At 42.1% G+C, this 18,811-nt stretch overlaps 2 protein-coding genes across 21 annotated transcripts in view; one reads left to right on the top strand and one right to left on the bottom strand.

Annotated features, from left to right (window-relative positions):
• caska (calcium/calmodulin-dependent serine protein kinase a) overlaps positions 1 to 18,811 on the top strand; it is a 110,349-nt gene that overhangs the window by 68,204 nt on the left and 23,334 nt on the right. For 9 of the 20 annotated variants that reach the window (XM_086123035.1, XM_086123036.1, XM_086123029.1 and 6 more), the window contains exons 6-12: positions 6,154 to 6,256; positions 6,403 to 6,578; positions 8,122 to 8,265; positions 8,784 to 8,867; positions 11,513 to 11,612; positions 14,100 to 14,117; positions 14,217 to 14,338. In XM_086123035.1, coding sequence (XP_085979161.1) covers positions 6,154 to 6,256; positions 6,403 to 6,578; positions 8,122 to 8,265; positions 8,784 to 8,867; positions 11,513 to 11,612; positions 14,100 to 14,117; positions 14,217 to 14,338 — 747 coding nt within the window. The remainder of the gene's footprint in view (positions 1 to 6,153; positions 6,257 to 6,402; positions 6,579 to 8,121; positions 8,266 to 8,783; positions 8,868 to 11,512; positions 11,613 to 14,099; positions 14,118 to 14,216; positions 14,339 to 18,811) is intronic. The other 11 variants (XM_086123037.1, XM_086123031.1, XM_086123047.1 and 8 more) reach the window with 3 other exon arrangements.
• Positions 1,420 to 4,586, bottom strand: gpr34b (G protein-coupled receptor 34b). The gene is made up of 3 exons (XM_086123049.1): positions 4,211 to 4,586; positions 2,951 to 3,523; positions 1,420 to 1,980 (listed from the first exon to the last, which is right to left on the bottom strand). Exons 1-3 carry the CDS (start codon positions 4,216 to 4,218, stop codon positions 1,437 to 1,439), a joined length of 1,125 nt encoding a protein of 374 aa, XP_085979175.1. The 5' UTR covers positions 4,219 to 4,586; the 3' UTR covers positions 1,420 to 1,436.

Here is an 18,811-nt window from a genome sequence, read left to right as displayed (position 1 = left end):
ATAGTTCTTGCAGCTGCACCCCCCCCCCCCCACCTATTGTCTTACCCCACAATTGCAATGGTTTTATGTGGTTGTAGGTTATATACAGTGCTCCTGCCACGTATTCATGGTAATTCGCTACTCATGGATTTGCATTTTTGTGGGATTTTTGTTGTTGTCTTTGTGCCACATTTAGCTCTTTTTATACTCTTTCTCACATATGCTATGTTGCACCAAAATAGTGCCACAGCTCCATCTTAAGGCATCTATAGACAATAATATTTCTTTTTTATGGGAGAGCTTCAATGACTCACTGATTTTTGGTATTCAGGCAAATCTTGATCCACAGCCACAGCAAATTATTCTGGTTTCTAACAAATTCCTACATTATTAACATTTTTGACAGGAGAGAAATCGCTGGAGGTACACCACATGGTTGCTCCACGGAAAACTCAGCATTGGCAAATAATTGCACGTCGCAGTATACCGCAACACTAACTGTCATTAACTCATTCACTCCCAAAGACGTTTTTATACGTCTTTTCAGACTTGGTCCAGAATTGGCTGGTAGCGAATGAGTTAAAGATGATCCATTCATTCAGCCATTTTCTTCCAGTTGCAGGTCAAGGGGGCAGAAATCTTAGCGTGGAAGTACAGACTTCTCTCTCCCCAGCCACCTTGCCAGATAAAATATATTGTCGTCACATAACTTAAGGTCAACAATATCTCAGAGGGAACTTGTTTACATCATGCAGTTAGACATTTCATTTGCAATACTTTGAACATGCTTTGGCACTGTTTAGGCTCGCAACAGAGTTTTAGTAGTCTCAGCCATCCATCCATCGTTTTAATCTATGCTTGGGCGGTAGGAAAACTACAGCTATACAGTGATCCCTCGCTATTTCGCGGTTCGTTTATTGCGGCTTCAGAGCATCGCGGATTTTTTCAAACATATTCATAATAAAAATAAATTTAAAAATTAAGTCCACAAACGGTCCGCGAGAAGCTGCTACTTCGCGGATTTTCATTTATCGCGGGCGGTTTTGGTCCCCATTAACCGCGATAAACGAGGGATTACTGTATTTTTATGAAAATCGGCGCATGCCATAGAACTTCTCCAAGTCAGAGTTAAAACGAATTTTGAGCATCTACCGCTTTTTTTTTTTTTTTTTTTTTTTTTTAAAGAACACAACAGTTGAGTTGAGTTGAGTCATGGTTGCTGCGAGTAAAAGCATCATGACAGAAAAAGGATCTAGCTGCATTAAGGGATTATCTGTACAACATAGTACTGCACCCCTTCTTTTTGCATATTGTTTTCATCTATACAAAATCTGAAAGTTGCTGTAGAAGGACTTTGGTAGTTTAGTGGTTAACATCTGAAATGTTATCGCATACCCCTCTTTTGGAGCCCCAGCAGTTGAACTAATAACAAGCCACAAATAACGTCAACAAATCCTTTATTTCAAAGTCGACGGGACATTAACTTGCCCTTTGTCAGGCCTCCCAGTTCTCCCTTCCATTTCCACTGTGGAGCTGCTCCCGCTAACTCCCACCGAAGTATCTCGTGCACGAAACATGTTTCCCATCAAGCGCCGCACCTCCTTCCTCACGGAGGACAATAAGAGGAGTAAAAGCACAGGATCCAGGCAGGTATTAAGAGCCGAAAAGAGCAACGCCAATTCATTGGCTTTGTCGGCCACGCCCTTCCAGAAGCAGGAGGTGTCTGTAATTTGGGTCTTGATGTAGAACACCCTAATCACATGATACGGGACAAAGCAGACAGTAAAGAGGAACAGGATGAAGAAGGATATCCGGGCAGTTCTTGAGTAGCGGTGAGCGTTGGGCAAGTCCGGTTTATTCTGCGACCTCCTCAGAAGCTTGAGGGCGATCTTCACATAGGACACCACCAAGGAGATGAACACCAGCCAGAAGACCAACAGCATGCAAATATTGATGTACGCTTTCCATTTTGCATCGTGAAGCTCTTTGTAGTGGAAACACCTAGACATCCCCAAAAAGGATAAATTGCGTTACTTTTTTCTGCCATTGTTTCAGTCCAAACCCTGAATATCAAAACTGACTGTGCAGAACGCCACAACGGGGAACTGCCATGGTTTAACCATTGTGCTGATGTTTGTGCAATTTGACATTTTTCCATCAAATGTGGCCATTACTGCACCACTAATTCGTTACATTAACATACATGCAAATTCTAAACTCTGTCCAGATTTGGGTATTTCCCGGGACTGCATTCAGTTGGTGCAGTCAATTTGGTAACACTGTTTTCTGTACGTTAAACCTTAAAATCACTCTCAGTTGTACATGATTGCGGTCATGTACTATAAGTATACCTTTATTCATAGAAGCCACAATTCCGCCAAGTGGACCGGTTTCACTTCTGCTCGCTTCTGGAGAAATAGAATTGATGCACCTTTCTAAACGATGCGGCTTGTGCGATGGCAGACTGGTCTTCGCTTTTGACCAATCACCAGAGTGCTTTTCGCCCAACTGAAACTTGGGGGTACTCTGGTTTTTGCACCAGAAAAAGGCCAAGAAATGTGAAGATGCTGATGACTTCTTTTGCAAAGCAAAAGGCCAACTGGTAGTAAGCGATGGCTCAGTTATTTTGCAATGGAAAAGCCAAGAAATTGCGAAACCCCAGCTCACTTATTTTGTTTCCGAACAGCCAGGGAATAGTGAGATGGAGATGACTTGTTTTGATAGCAAAAGGCCAAAAAGTGGTTTTGGTATGGATCCAATGGCCAAGAAACAGCAAGGTGCACATCAATTATTTTAATATTTCAAGGTCAGGACCACTTATTTTGCAAGCGAATGGCCAAGACATAGTCGTGCACTTATTTTGCTATTGAAAGGCCAAAAATTGTAAGTTGTTGGCTACTTATTTTGCTACCAGTGATGGAAACAGAAAATTGACGACTTATGGTGCGGATCTGCAAAAACCGTCACCAACCTGTTCACCTGCGATGGCGTCTTCGGCATGAAGAAAGCTGAAGCCAAGCCAAAGGCAATGATCCAGATCGCCGCACAGATAGCAGTGCTTCGTCTGGTGGACTGCAGCCTGCTCTGTGCCAGAGTTCCGCGGTGGATCTTCAAGTAGCGATCCACGCTGATCAGCCCCAGCAGCGTGATGCTGATGTACATGTTCATGTAGAAGAAGTTGCCCACCATGTTGCACAGCGTAGGCCCCAGGGTCCACACGTTTCCCCGGGCATGGTAGAGAATCCTGAACGGCAGACAGACCACCAGGAGAAGGTCGGCAAACGCCACGTTGATGAGGAAAACTCGCACCGAGTTCCGTTTGGAACGCACGTGGAACAAAGCCCACAGGGCCACCAGATTCCCAAGCAGACCCAGAGCAAAGATGACGGAGTAAAGCACCGCAAGTGGCCACTGTAGCGCGTCGTAATCGACACAAGGCTGCTGAGGGTCAGGCGCCATTGTCAAGTTTATCCCGTTGACAAAAGGGGAAATGGATGTCTGAAGATCAGCTGACATGATGTAGGGAGAGTGACGATCTTCCAGCCTGAAACAAAACAAATATTTCAGTGTCTTTCCAAATTTCATGCTAATAATTCCATGCCATTATAAATTGTAAATCCCCCCCTTAGTTAAACGGTAAATATACCATAATACTTTATTATCCTAATGGCTTCCAGATGCTTTCATTTTGAAAAAAAAATGTCCCCATACGTGTCCACCCACAGGAAGTGAAAATGTAGGAAATGATGGGGGCTGCTACTTTCCACTTGATGTTTGGAGTGTGTATGTGGGGAATTTTCTTTTGGAGTTCATCCCATTCTCGTTTTCATGGACAAAAGTCATCCAACAGTTGCAACTTGCAATTCACTATGTATAACAAAAATGTCCTAAATATCTTGATAAGATGAGGAATTTGAATAGGGTTTCCTGAATTGGGCCACGCTGCAGTTGCCTTTGTGTTTGAGTGAAATGTTGTCCATTTTATTGATCATTTGAAGGTAGCACTTTTTTTTGATCCATGAAAGAAATGATCATTTTTGTTCTTTGTCATTACTTTATGCTCCGTCTAAAGTCACAGTGAGCTGAGACCTTTGAGCAACAGGTGGGGTACACCACGGACTGGTCAGCAGCCAATCCTAACATTTAATCATTATTTAGCCTGTAACATAATTGACAAGTCAACAACAACAACAAAGAACCATTATCAATAGTTTATGTAAGATGTACTCACCCAGTCATTAAAATCCATGAACAATGGTCTTTTAGCTGTTCATATGTGCTCAGTCCACTTCCTCTCTGTCAGAACTGCACTTTACTACTTCCACTCTGAGGAGGACTCGTTTCTCAACATGTCATCAGGATTCCTGTACTCCATCGGGCAGCTTCGAACCCCTGCGGTCCGAGCAAAGCGAGAGAAAATCTTTTGTTCCCTCTTCCATTCCCAAGGCTGTGGCTCACGTCCGCGTTACCCCTGCCCGCGTGCGCCGTCGAAAGTCAACAGAGAATTGCTGACATCTAAAATGTGGTGATGTCGCGCAGAGAAAATGTTGGGCTGTGGTCAACTTTTCTATTTTCTTGCCACTTGTAGTCCCGATAGAGAGAGAGAGAGCGAGAGAGAGAGAGAGAGAGAGAGAGAGAGAGATGGGTGTGGGTGGGGGGGGCAGCTGGACTGAATTCACAAGTTCTGGTTACACACATGAGTGCAAGTGGCGGTAGCGTGCATCATGCACAACTTGTACAACACAATACGCTTTCCATTCCTGTTTCTTATTATAAAACAGCGACAGTATGTGCTGATTATAGACATTTTGAAAAGAGTCAAAAGGCTCCTAAAATACAATCGCTCAACAATCGTACACTGGGCAAGACACGTATATTGTATTACTTTGTCTATTTTTAAGACACGGTGCCACACATTATCTATACCAATTGTTTACCTTTTTCTGGTATCTTTAATGCAGACACGTTTCAAGATTTGCTGGTGTCCTATTTCACTGTTGAATTACTTCATAAGAAAAAAGTAACAGGAACAAACGCTGAGACACCTTTTGAGACTGTTCGGGTTCCCTGTGAAACAAACCTGGTCGCTCGAGTTCTCGATTTTGTATCCAGGGAGAATGTTAGATTGGTCATGTTGCTGTGACTAACGTGATAAATGATGGCGTTCCTGTCAATGTTGGAGGCGTCTGACATTCTATAATACCGTAAATTTCCTGATAGGCCTCGAATTAGCAATGCTGTGTTTCAAAAGAAGGCAGATCTTTTTTTGAACTGGCTTTCATTTTGATAACAGTGGACCATATGTAAGATAGTGCTAGAGGGTTTTAATTCTTTTTCAACCATTTTAACAGTCGTGGTGAAATGTCTCCCACTGTGAATATTAACCGGTCAAAGTACTTCCTCTTCTTTATTTAATTGAAGAAGGCATAATTTGCATGCGTTAAGACACATCCATCCATCCATTTTCTGATCCGCTTTATCCTCACAAGGGTCACGGGACATGCTGGGGCCTAACCCAGCGGTTTCTGCCAGTAGGCGGGGGACACCCTGAACCAGTCGCCAGCCAATCGCAGAGCACACAGAAACGAACAACCATCCGCGCTCACACTCACACCTTGGGACAATTTAAAGTGCTCCGTTAACCTGCCATGCATGTTTTTGGAATGTGGGAGGAAACTGGAGTACCCGGAGAAAACCCACACAGGCACTTTATATTTATTTGTTTTACTCACCTTGGCAGATATTTGATGTTTATCAAATGTGTTTCATCATTTGGAAAAGCCCTGGTTCTGATCTGAAGGTATTCAATTCCGTGTTTTTTTTTCTTTATACTGATATTATGCATATCTGAATTGTGCCACTTGAGAGCAAAAAAAAAATAAAAAATTATAAAACTGAATTATCACTTGAGTACCCATGGCAGTTTAAATTTAGTTTTGACCATGCTACCTTACCATGTGCTGCCAGTCACCCGCATTTGTTTATTCAAGAAGTAGAAGTAAGAAACTCCGCGTTTGTTCCTCCCTGCATTAAAAGCTTCCCTCATTGCCGATTTTGTGCGTACGCTTGATGTTGATTTTCGGGCGTGTGATTAATGTTATTTATAGGAGGGTGTCACTCTTCAGTTAACCAGAAGCAACCACAAAAATCCTTTCTGTCTCTCTTCTCACTTAGCCTCACTGTGTGCTGCTGGCGTCCAAGGAGAATTCTGCTCCCGTCAAGTTAGGGGGCTTTGGAGTGGCAATCCAGCTGGGAGAGTCAGGGCTGGTGGCTGGAGGTACATGGAAGACTTTTAACCTCCTCGTCTCAGACATTTCAGTAGCAACTTGGGGGCGAGGGGGTGGTTTCTATGCCAAATAATCTCATCCAGAGTGTTTTCAAGAGCAAATAGCATTTGGTAAACTCACCTTGTTGGATGTGCAGGTCGCGTAGGAACGCCCCACTTCATGGCGCCTGAGGTAGTGAAGAGAGAGCCTTATGGAAAACCCGTGGACGTGTGGGGCTGCGGCGTCATTCTCTTCATCCTCCTGTCAGGGTGTCTGCCCTTCTACGGCACCAAAGAGCGTCTCTTCGAAGCCATCTGCAAGGGGAAGTACAAAGTGAGGACGTTACACGAGGCATTTAACATCGGGTGCTTTCACATTTATACAGTGTTCTCTCACGATATCGCAGTTCAATGTTTGCTCCGGAGGTGTTCGTTTGCACAATATAATCTTACTGCAAGAGTTGCACTAAGACGACCGGTCATTTATTTGATCAAAGCTAAGTTACACCGTTCGTTCGACATGGTTACGCCAAACGCCCACACACTTCTTCTTTGCTGGTTAAGCTGCTTCATGTCTGCGCACGTGGTAGATTAGCAGTCAGCGACTGTGCTGAGAAACACGCTTTTGGGTTCAAAATTTCCTTTCCTTCCTTGTGGGATTTTGAATCACTTGCCATTATGCTTCATAGAGCCAGTCTTATCTTATGTTGCATAGCGGAAGATAGACCTACAGTACCCTCCATAATTACTGACACCACTGGTTAAGATGTGTCAAAAATAAATTCACCCATCCATTTTCTGATCCGCTGATCCTCACAAGGGTCGCGGAGGGGTGCTGGAGCCTATCCCAGCCACCTTCGGGCAGTAAGCGGGGGACACCCTGGACCGGTTGCCAGCCAATCGCAGGGCACACAGAGACGAACAACCATCCACGCTCACACCTACACCTAGGAACAATTTAGAGTGTTCAATCAGCCTGCCATGCATGTTTTTGGAATGTGGGAGGAAACAGGAGGACCCGGAGAAAACCCACGCAGGCCTGGGGAGAACATGCAGACTCCACACAGGGAGGCCGGAGCTGGAATTGTACCCGGTACCTCTGACCTGTGAGGTTGACGCGCTAACCACTGGACCACCGGGCTGCCACCTCAAAAATAAATTACAATTTTAATCCCAGGAGCATACTCTCATGCTGAAAATTGGAGATATGGTTTATCAGACACCGAATCAAGCTCCTTCAAGGGCCATCTCAGTACTCAGACTTAATCCCCATTGAAAACCTCTGGGGTGATCTGAAGAAGAGAGTTCAGAGAAGAGGTTGCTGGATGATTTCGAGAGATTGTGTGAGCAGGAATGGTCTAAGATCCCTCTTCAAGTGTTCTCTCACGTTGTGAAACATTATAGGAGATTAGATGGGGATTCTTTGGCAAAGGGGTTGTACAAAGTATTAACATCAAAGGTAGCTGTGCACATGATTTGATGTCCGTTAATTATTTCTCACTGTGGGACTTTTTTCCTACACTGAATAAATGTACTTGAATTAAAGGTTGGATTTTCTTCTTTTTTTATGTAGTCATATATTATTTAGACAAAAACTGAATTCACGAGAAGCTAAACAACACATCTTAACAAGAGGTGCCAATAATTATGGAGAGCAATGTGCAGTAAATATTTTGCAAATGACCATGTTTACATATGTTTGCTGTATTCCAACAAGTGTTAAAACTGTAACGACAAAGTGTCTTGAGTTCCAAGCACGGCCATGTCATGAATTATACTCGTATCTCAAGGCACCACTGATGCGGTCTGGCATATATTTGCCACAATGAACAAGGATTGACTGTAACTCCTCCATGGAAGATGATTAAGTTGCGCAGTCCTCCCACACTTTAACACAGATGAACCCGCGGCAGTGGAGTCAAATCTCAGAGAGCGCTAAAGATCTGGTGAGGCGCATGCTGATGCTGGACCCTGCCGAGAGGATCACCGTTTATGAGGCCCTCAACCATCCTTGGCTCAAGGTAGGATCCCCCTTTTCATGAGTATGTTTGACTTTTTAACCAAGGTTCATTCAGTTTGTTAAAAAATATCTATTTTATCTTGAGACTGAATTTCTGGACGATTTGTTGGAGTCCATTTTTACCTAATATATGCCAAACAAAATCTCCAAATAAATGTTGCATCAGATGACTAATTGTCGGAAGGCAAGATAAGGGATGGGTTGGCTGAAAACAGTAAATGAAATGATGCCATGGCATTGCCAAAGCATCCAGTACTTGCTCCTGGAGCATATATGCGTAGTATGTGGGGATTGCTTCGATTTGCTGTGATCATTGGATATTGTCGACTCATTATAGTCTTACACCATTTTGCGTGTTTCTAACGGCACTTGAAATCTCAGCACAGGCCAAAAATAGTTTCTCTTTCTTAGCTTTTGTCGAAGTTATGAGAATTATTCTCCTAGATTAGTTTCATCGGAGCTTCATTTGAACTGCAGGTGGCAGTAAAGTGCAATTTCTTTTTGTGATGTTTATTGCAGGAAAGAGACCGATACGCCTACAAGATCCACCTGCCAGAGACCGTGGAGCAGCTGAGAAAGTTCAACGCCAGGAGGAAGTTGAAGGTATACAACATGGATATAGTTATAATCAAAATCGTGAGCCCCTCTCACCAAATCAAATAAAACCCAATTTCTCCTATGACAGGGGTGCCCAAAATTTTTTGACCAAAGATCGACTTTTCAAGCCAACCAACCTTCCGCAATTGACCGTTACCGCACATGCACGCATACGCGAATGCATGCCATGATGAGCAACAGCCGTAATGGCCCCTAACATGAACAAAACAGAAAAATGAAGTCGATACAAGAGTTTGCAAGTTTGTGAAAAGGAAATCACTGCCTACCTTAGTGGGAGACCTAACGCGGAGGCATGGGATGCACTTTTGCAGTGTGTTAAATGCATGAACATCACTATCATAGCTCACGTGTAGCATTTTCAAATGTTTCTCCTGGCTCTCCATATTCCTATTCTTTGCCAGTGTCATCGGTGAATTGCAGATGAAACAAAATGAATAAGAATAATAATTTAAAAAGATATAGCCCAACAGCTCTGATCTCAAGCTGCAATTGCAGACTGCTGACCGCTAACAACACCTCCGGTGATGGAGGCCACGCGCCAACGTAGTTTAACGGTGACCTGCTTTTTTAAAAATTTTATATTTAAATACTTTTTTTTGTTAACGTGAAACTGATGCTAAACCCTTTCAGGGACAGTGGTTACGACAGTGGACAGCTTATCATGTTATCAGATTGTACAAGGTGCATGAAAGGGTTAAGGCAGGGGTCCCCAACCGCCGGTCCGCGGACCAGTACCGGTCCGCAGGGCATTTGGTACTGGGCCGCACAGAAAGGACTTGCCTTAATTCCGTTTTATTTATTTCGGAATACGAAAGATGTTTTATTTTGAAAAACTACCGGATTCTCCGTTACATCCGTCCGTGTCACGCCTGACACGTGTCAAACCACGCTTCTGCGTCACGTGACCGTTTACGCAAAAAAAAAAAAAAAAAAAAGACTTTAAAAAATTAGTAAAAAAAACTGCTGCAGATCGCAAATGGACGTTCGAGACAACTGGATTAAAGTTATGGCTGAATATTCTGAGATCGCCACAATATCACTGTTGCTATTTCCGACATGCTACCTGTGTGAGGCGGGGGTTTTCTGCAGCAACGGCGACTAAAACAAAATTACGAAGTAGACTGGACATAAAACACACACTTGAAGTGTCATTGTCTCCTATAACCACGAGATGGGACCGTCTGGTTGCAGAAAATCAAGCTCGGGGCTGTGGTGAGTCGTCATTTTCATGCACTTTGAATTTGCATTGTATCGTATTTTGAAGGCATTAAACATTACCATCGCGATCAGAGTGTTGCGGCCAGATTATACACTCCTTGTGTTTATTGTTATTATATTTCGAAAACGCCACAGTTTTCATGCAGCTCATAGCATATTATTTTGTTGTATTATTTCCGCCACACCTTAAATGCCGGTCCCTGAAAATATTGTCTGACATAAACCGGTCCGTGGGGCAAAAAAGGTTGGGGACCCCTGGGTTAAGGTGTAGTGTACACTAACACAAATACAGTATATACAATATAAATAACACGCACATAGACTCACATCCCCTCCACCACCACCATTTCTCCCTACACATCCCTGGATTCGACTTGGGACCAGTCCATGGGCTACTGGTCGATCACGATCGACTGATTGGGCACCCCTGTCCCAGTCTTAAGAGTTTTGTTTGCATTCACAAGAATAAAGACGAGGAAACAAAACAATAAGCACACACACAAAATGCATGGCCATAATGATGACGACTATGACATTTAATAAAGGTTTAGAACACAATTTTGGGGCTCTCGCTTTCTTCTAGTAATATTGATTCATTGTAATTAATTTCATTTATTGGCAATAGCAGCCAATCCAACTCCAGTCACTTAGTAGGCCACGCCCCTCAAAGGTCCAAAAACTTTAAAATTGCCACAGTATGTCCAAACATACCGTTTAGAAAAACTCTTTGTATGTTTTTTTTTACTTTATTTCATTAGAGTTATGGTTTTATATGATACAGTACTATGTTTCATTATTGCAAATGCAAAACAAAAATATTGTGATTTTTATGAGGGGAGCTGGAGCATATTAATGGTGTTTCATTTAATTTCAATGTGGAAAATGTATTTGATACACAAGTAAATTGTGTCAGGAGCTTTGTGACAGAACAAACTAGTTTACCCACTCGTAAGTCAAAGTACCACTGTATTGCTTAAGATGAGCAACGGCTATCTTGACCCTTTTGCGTTCTGGCGTGATGATATTACTTTTCACGATTTGGGGGGCAACGCTAGCGTCGTCTCGCTTGGTCAGGTGAAACTAACCCTGCTTCTTGCCATTGTTGAAATACAATTCAATCAGCGTTAACTGATTGATCAGGTTTAGTTTCAAGCCTAATTGACAACTTAGGTCTGGTTCCTGAAAGCAAAATCAAGCGGGTCTACTGTTTTTGTCCATCTTTGATTAACACCTTCTTCTGGAAAAAGATATCTTGAATCTTGACCTGATTGAACATTGCATAATCGATCAAAAGGAAGATATAAGTATGGGCAGTATTTTTAACATTCAATAGTGTGAAGGGGGCTAAACCGTTTGACCGCGACTGTATACAATATTTGATGGAGGATGCTCACCTGCTTGTGGGGTTTCAGGGGGCGGTACTGGCAGCAGTGTCCAGTCACAAGTTTAATTCCTACTATGGAGACCCCCCTGAAGAACTTCACGACTTCTCAGATGACCCCACCTCCTCAGGTAAATCTTTAAACTTGTGTTCTGTTTTTTGGAACTGAACAACACACCTGCAGTGAATTTATAAAATAACAGCCATGGTAAATCAAACCTATAGCCAATGCATATACAGTACTATTAAAGATAGTTTCAATATACAGTATGACGTTGAGGTGTATAGACCAGTCTTTCCCAAACTTATGATGACATGTGTCCGCTGAAACACCCCAACATTATTGGTCACTCCACCACACCGGCACACGCACCCCCATCAAAAAAGCCTCTTGTGTCATGTTCCGCAATAATCCGGAAAGGGGTGGATCCCAAAAACGTAGACAAGGATAAAAATCGCTTTTGACAAAAAGGTTTATTTACAACAAAGGTTGCAAGACCGACAAAATACAAATGAGATCACTGGTCAGCAGGGCCTGGAAAACTGTAGATAACAAAAAGCGCATGCACAAGGGGGAAAAAAAAAAGTAAATTGCTTGTCAAAAAGACAAGTAAATCCAATAGCTTATGAAACACAAAACCGACCACACTGTAAATACAAACCTAAAATAGAACAATAACGAAAACTAAGACTATGGCAAAAAGCACAAGAACGAGAGCGTCCAGAGCAGTGGTTCTTAACCTTGTTAAAGGTACTGAACCCAACCAGTGCATATGCACATTCACTCGTCATTAGTGAAACATAAAAATATGATTCAAGAAGTGTACCTTCAGTTTTGAGTCTCAACTTGGCATGACAAGTCATGCAGATAGGACGCTGAGTCCCATCACGTGCTGCATGTGAATCCATGTACATATTTGTCTGACCACTTTCTTTTTTTTTTTTTTTTGCTCGACATCGTTAGCATGTATTAAAATTCTAAAAAGAAAATCAATTATAAAAACGTACTATCACTGAGTGAACTAAATTTCCCGTAGCACTGATTGGACAAGCAATGTAATGTGATCATTTGCAGCGGGCGTGTCATAACTAATTGACATGTTGAGTCGGTGTGTCTAAACTTCCATGGCAGAGGCTCCGTCGAACCCCTGAGACAGATTCACCGAACCCCTGCGGTTCAATCGAACCCAGGTTGAGAACCACTTGTCTAGAGAATTGCACTTGGTACGAAGAATCAGCAATCCGACAGAGACATGAGCACACAGCAGTCCTGGAGTAGTTCAAGAGGTTGACCACCGAATTTAAAACAGCTTCATCGCTGACGGGACCGCCCTCCACTCCAGCTGGACCCGAAAACCAAACACAAAAACAAATCAAGACATGACATCTTAATAGTCAATGATGATCTGCACTGTCAATGCGAGCCTGACACAACCTGTGGATAACATATGTGCACCCAAACAACGAAACCCACACTCGCTTTATAAAAACTCCCATGCTTAAGCCAAATTACAGTACGCATAACTATTAAATTTGGTCTAAATATACTACAATGGAAGTGTGTCCCATCTCAGGTTGTCACAAATGAATCTTTTTAGAATCGATTGGCCTCCATCGTATAGTGATGGGGCATATTGTGACCAAGATTACATTTGTTCAGTGTTAATTCACTTAAATCCACTATCTTAAAACTGTGTTGTTGTGACCTCTAGCAGCAGTTGTCCAGTGAGCAGCCGGTGGCTCGTTGTCATGCGGGTCACATTCCCACGTTAAAGTCTCCAGTCTCCATCTGTTAAAGGAGGGGTGTCAAACTCATTTTTGTAGCGGGCCTGATTTTAGTTACAATTTCCATTGGAGGGCCATTATGACTGCCACCATATAAAAAAGTCAAGAATAATGGTTTATTCACTTCCTGTTTAAGTTACTGTAATGAGGGATTTGGTCACAAGGAAATGCTTTCAGTATCACTCTTATTTATTACAAATGAGAATTTGAAATTTTGGTAGAGATTTTAGCAAGCATCATGAAAGTTGACATCTTTCATTTGCTTCCGCGGGCCACCTAAAATGATGTGGCGGGCCAGATCTGGCCCACGGGCCTTGAGTTTGGTACCTGTGTGTTAAAGCGACCTCAAACATTTGCCATCATTTTATTCTAGCTCTGTTGTCGGAAGAGTCCGTCCATTTGCAACAAATGTCCATGCAGAAACACGAAAGTGGTCAAGCATTGGTTCCGGGTCCCGCAAATATTTTTAAAAAAAATTGTAACATTTTCGAGGCATGCATTTTTGTATCAACCAATTTTGTGGTCGAGAACCGAGTATGTCTTTTGTTTACAGCCCTAGTCGCCTCCTTTTAGTACGAGCCTAACGTCATAGAAGGGTGTTCGTCGGTGACAACATGCACGACGACGGTAAATTAAATTTCAATGTAAGAATGAAATCATTTCGAATAAACGCCTAAACAACACGCCAACAGTGACATGAGAAACACCCACCTCTATGGGAACGACCTCATCAGGCATATGTTTGGTGTCTTTATTTCTTTCTTCCTTTTTTTTTTCTTTTTTTTTACAATCCTTTGTTTTTCTGCTTCTGTTAACGCTTCCCCCGCCTGCAGGGCTGCTCGCAGCAGAAAGTATGTATCTTTATATTTTTTATGCCGTGTGATGACTCCTTCCAGCTACTCTGAAGTTTGTCGATAAGATATTTGAAGATATGCTTCGATGCTTTGCAGGAGCTGTTTCTCAGGTGTTGGACAGTTTAGAGGAAATCCATGCGTTGACTGACTGCAGTGAGAAGGATCTCGACTTCCTGCACAGTGTTTTCCAGGATCAACATTTACACACACTGCTTGACGTAAGTCCGTCACGTGTGAATGCCTGTCTTTTGGCGATCCTCTGTCTTTAGGAACGTGCGTGCATGTGTGTGTGGGTGTATAATAGCCCCCATCACTCATGTTGTTGACTTTGATGCTAGTCTCTTAACAAATTAACAGCACCATATAAGGTCACAAAAGCACACACAAACTGCATTTTACATCAATTATATTTTGGATGAGGTCATCCATATGACTTTTCTGTGTTTTCCCTGTAATTTAATTTGGTTGAAATTTTCTCTCTCTCTCTCTCTCTCTCGCTCTCTCATGTAATTTATGCTTTCTTCTTTCATGTTTTGTGGATAATTACATATAATTCGCACATGCTTGGTGTCTTTTATCTTTTCATTTGAAAAATGATTTCTTTTTAGGAACTGGCATTCATTTTGACAAACAACTTCTATGGTATGCGAGACATATTACTCCAGACGTTTATTTTTATCCAAAGAAACATTTTTTTCCTTTGTGTTTCTGATAAAAAGAAAGAACTCTCAAAATATGGTGGCCTTTTTCATATTAAGATGTGATAATGTACAGTTGACTGTACATATTACAGTCGGATGATGCCAGTGTGTTGAATCGCGGTTGTTGACAAGCATCATTCCATCTAGTTCACTCCTTAACGTTAGTCACTACTTCAAAGTTCTGGAGTTATGCATGTAATACAAATATCAGAAGCAATTGTAGCAGGCAAACAAAATTCATTTAAGATAGATTAAACTTTTTTTAAATAATTAAACAAAACTGAAAAGTAAGGCATGCAAAATTATTTGGCTCCCCTGAGTCTATATTTTGTAGAAGCACGTTTTGCTGCGACTCTGCTGGGTTATGTCTCTATAATTTGGGGCTGATGTGTTCAGGGTATTACTTTCACGCCAAACAGAGCACCGTCTTCCACATGCGTGGTGTGAATCCCTTATGGCAAACTTCAAACGGGACTTTTTATCGTTGTCTTTAAGAAAAGCTTTTATTCTTGCCACTCTTCCATAAAGTCCAGATTTGTGACCTCTGTTGTCCTATAGACAGATTCCCCACCTCAGGTGTCGACCTCTGAATTTGAATTCCATTCCACTTCACGACTGTGTCCCACTCTTTGTTGATTCTTCAGACAGAATTCCAATTTTACATCTTTGTTTGAAGCCGTAAATGTGATAAAAGATCAAAACGTTTAACAGGGACAAATACAGCTCTCCAAATGCCACCATAATGGCCAATATTATAATACAGCAGTGTACTAGGCCTACCTGTTCATCAAAAACAAGACAAGTTTTATTCTTAAAAGGTGTATTTCGTCTTATTGCAAGCTACTCTAACATGATGCAGCTTGAACATTCACACTTATTGTGCTTAACTCATTCAAACCCTTTGACGTCTAAAAGCGTCAATTAACGCATTTCTCAGCCCCACTTTGTTCAGCGGAGAGATCGGTGCTGTTGAACAGTCTGCGGCTGGATGGATGTAAGGCTTGAGGAGCCGACGAGGAGAAGAAAGGAGCGTTAGCGCAGAGCGCCGATGCGGATGTGGAATTGGGAGTCGCGGCTTGGAATTGAAGTGGATTTACATGGGACAGGAGATGTGAGCCAATCTCTTTTTCGTCAATGGACGCTACAGCTTCGTGTTTGCTTTCAAAACTTAGCTTGTAGCAGACGTGTGCACATTTTCAGCATGGCGTCTCTGATCCACTGGTGAAAGGACACTTTGATCCTCTCCTCTTTCATCTATAACTGCTTCAGAGAACAAAGTGTATGCAGAAAAGTGGTGAAGATTGCACGACTGTCTGTGTCCTATGTGTTGTGTTGTGTTATTTTTGTTATTTTGACTTCAAAATGGCGCCGCGTGAGTGGCTGCCTTTCCAGCAGCTCCTATATTTTGTTGTTCTACTTCTTCCTTTCATAACTTTGCTGCTGTGAATCTGGAATTTCTCCATTGCGAGACTAATAAAGGTTTTCTTACCTTATCTTATCTTATAGTCCCCATCACCTCCCCATGACGTCTAAAGGTGTCAATCACGTTTTTTCATGGTTGAGGATGCAAGAGAGTCTAATGCAACTTCTCACTGAAGGAGCAGGCTTGACTGCAATGTTAAATAGTAAAAGAATGGCCAGCAGGTCGCAGTGGTGCAAAAGTCCACTATTGTTCAATTTGCACTTTCGTTCATAGTTCAATAGTTTTGTTATGTGCAAATAAATTATTTCATTATAAAAACATTTTTTGTCATGTTGTTTTGTAGGAGAAACACATTATTGAGGTATTTGAGCTGTCACAAAAGCAAAAAATAGTGTCAAACTTGAAATGATCCATGAAATGCATGCTTTTACAAAAAGCTCATTTTCTCTGGATTTCTGCAGAAAATTGGCCTTTTCCATAAAACTTAGCAGTTTTCTAATGCTGATTGCCAACGAACGGAGAAAGATAGAAACAAACTTTTTTTTCTGCTCAAAGAAGATAGTCTCACCTTTCTTCTGACAGGTCGCATGTTTATATAGCCGTAGAACAGAAAATTCTGTGGGCCTTGCAAATCAGTCAAAATTCAGTAAAATGTGAGCGATTGAGGGGGTTGCTCCAGTGAAAAAGGGTGTCATTCAATGAGTTAAGTAAAAGAAAATGAAAAAAAGTCATTTTGAATTGATTTAAAAGTATTACACATAAAATTTGACTGACATTCCGACCAAAATGCATTTTTCGAAATGGTTTCATGGAAATACATTAAACTTAAAAGTTAAATAAAACAGAACTTTACTTAACAAATATGTTGTACTGGATTTTAAAAAAGGGCGACACTGTGATCAACCGGTTAGCATGTCCGCCTGACAGTGCAGAGATGCAGGGTTCGATTCCGGCTCTGGCCTTCCAGTGTGAAATTTGCATTTCTTCCCGAGCCTGCGTGTGTTTTCTCCAGGTTCTCCACTTCCTCCGACATTCCAAGAATATTCATGGCAGGTTAATGGAACACTCTAAATTGTGCCTCGGTGTGATTGTGGGAGCGAATGGTTGTTTGGCCCAGCGATTGGCTGCTCAGGGTGTACCCCACCTGCTACTGAAAAACAGCTGGGTTAGGCTCCAGCACGCCTGCGACTTTCGTGAAGAAATGACATTAGAAAATGGATGGAAGACTTAAAAAAAGAGTTGAAGCAATTAGGCGCAGTTTGAACATTTCTTTCAATGATTATTTTGAGTGCCACGAGAAGGAGCCCGAGTACCACCAGTAGTACTCGTACAACACTCGTCTATATGGAACCTTTTTTCACCCACAATATAATAAAAGTCTGTCGACCTGTCTAGGAACGTCTTTGGCAGTATCGTAAACAATAGGAGTGTTGCTTGGCAGTACATCGATGGTCATGTATTTCTTGATGAAGCTATTAGAGAAACATGTTATCAGAAGAAACTCATGGTGATACATGAACATATAGTCATTGCTTTGACAAGAAAGCACTTGACATCCAATATAATGGATTTTGGCAAAACATGTGCCCATCAGTACGAAGAGTCTTGTAAACAAGAAAATATAGGCATCGTAGTACATTTCATAGCGTCCGTGCTAGGTCCTGGCATGATGAAGCAGATTGTACTGTCGTGTCAGCGTGGGCGCCTTGCATGTTTCCACGTCGTTTCTGTTTGGAGCGAAGCGGCGAGGGAGTCGGAACAATGGCGTTCATTGTGAGAGCACGTGTAAGAGGCATAGCTGTGGTTGCAAGGGCGACTGAAAGTAGCATGCAGTGCAACACGCTGAAGACACAGAACGGCCGCAGATGGAGTATACTGGCCTAGAAAGCTTTGTTGGAACTCCTGTATTGCACCTGCCTCGTGAGTGTTTGATGAGTTTCATGCGTTGGCCTCCAGGTAATTGAGTCAGAGTAAAAATCCTATTATCTGGTGCTTTTGATGTCTGACTTGATTTTTTTTTTTTTAATCTTCTTAAGCTTTGCAGTTGGTTAGTGACGGCACACTAAATAGTAGTGCCTTCAAGGAAGTCTATTTTATAGATTTGCACATTTGAGCACATCTGTTCTGTAACACTGCTTGGCTTACGTGTTGAGCCTATCTGGAAAAAATGTTTCCCCATGAAAAAAAATACGAGCAGGAGGATTCTCTGGGGAAGAATCAGGACATACTGGAGAAACTGAAGTCTGCCGGCTGTCCATGGAAGGCCTTAGAATTTTTCTGGAAAGGCTGGACGGAGTGGTTGGACTCATGGGAGTCTGCTTGACTTCACTGCTTAGGCTGCTGCCTCCACAACTCAGCCCTTGATAAGAAAAAAAAATGGATGGCTTCCCAGAAAAAATAATGTGAATTAATACATTGCTGAGCTTGTTCCAGGTTCAGCCTGCCTCATCATGAAACCTATATTAACTGTAGCCAATGTTTTGAATCACATTTTAACATTCTACTCTGTCATCTGGGTCAGTTTGCCACTACAAAATAAAACTTTAAAGGAGAACTACTTGTACCTA

Source organism: Hippocampus guttulatus, chromosome 11, assembly GCF_054856545.1.
Source record: "Hippocampus guttulatus isolate MCC_2025c chromosome 11, RoL_Hgut_1.0, whole genome shotgun sequence".
Taxonomy (NCBI): domain Eukaryota; kingdom Metazoa; phylum Chordata; class Actinopteri; order Syngnathiformes; family Syngnathidae; genus Hippocampus; species Hippocampus guttulatus.
The sequence above is the reverse complement of the archived record's forward strand: the minus strand, read 5'-3'. Positions and strand labels throughout refer to the sequence as shown.

What these genes read in the sequence shown, in the direction of transcription:
- gpr34b (XM_086123049.1), bottom strand. An exon ending in ACGCCATCGCAGGTGAACAG is followed by an intron (nt 1,981 to 2,950) that starts GTTGGTGACGGT and finishes GGGGATGTCTAG; the next exon opens with GTGTTTCCACTACAAAGAGC.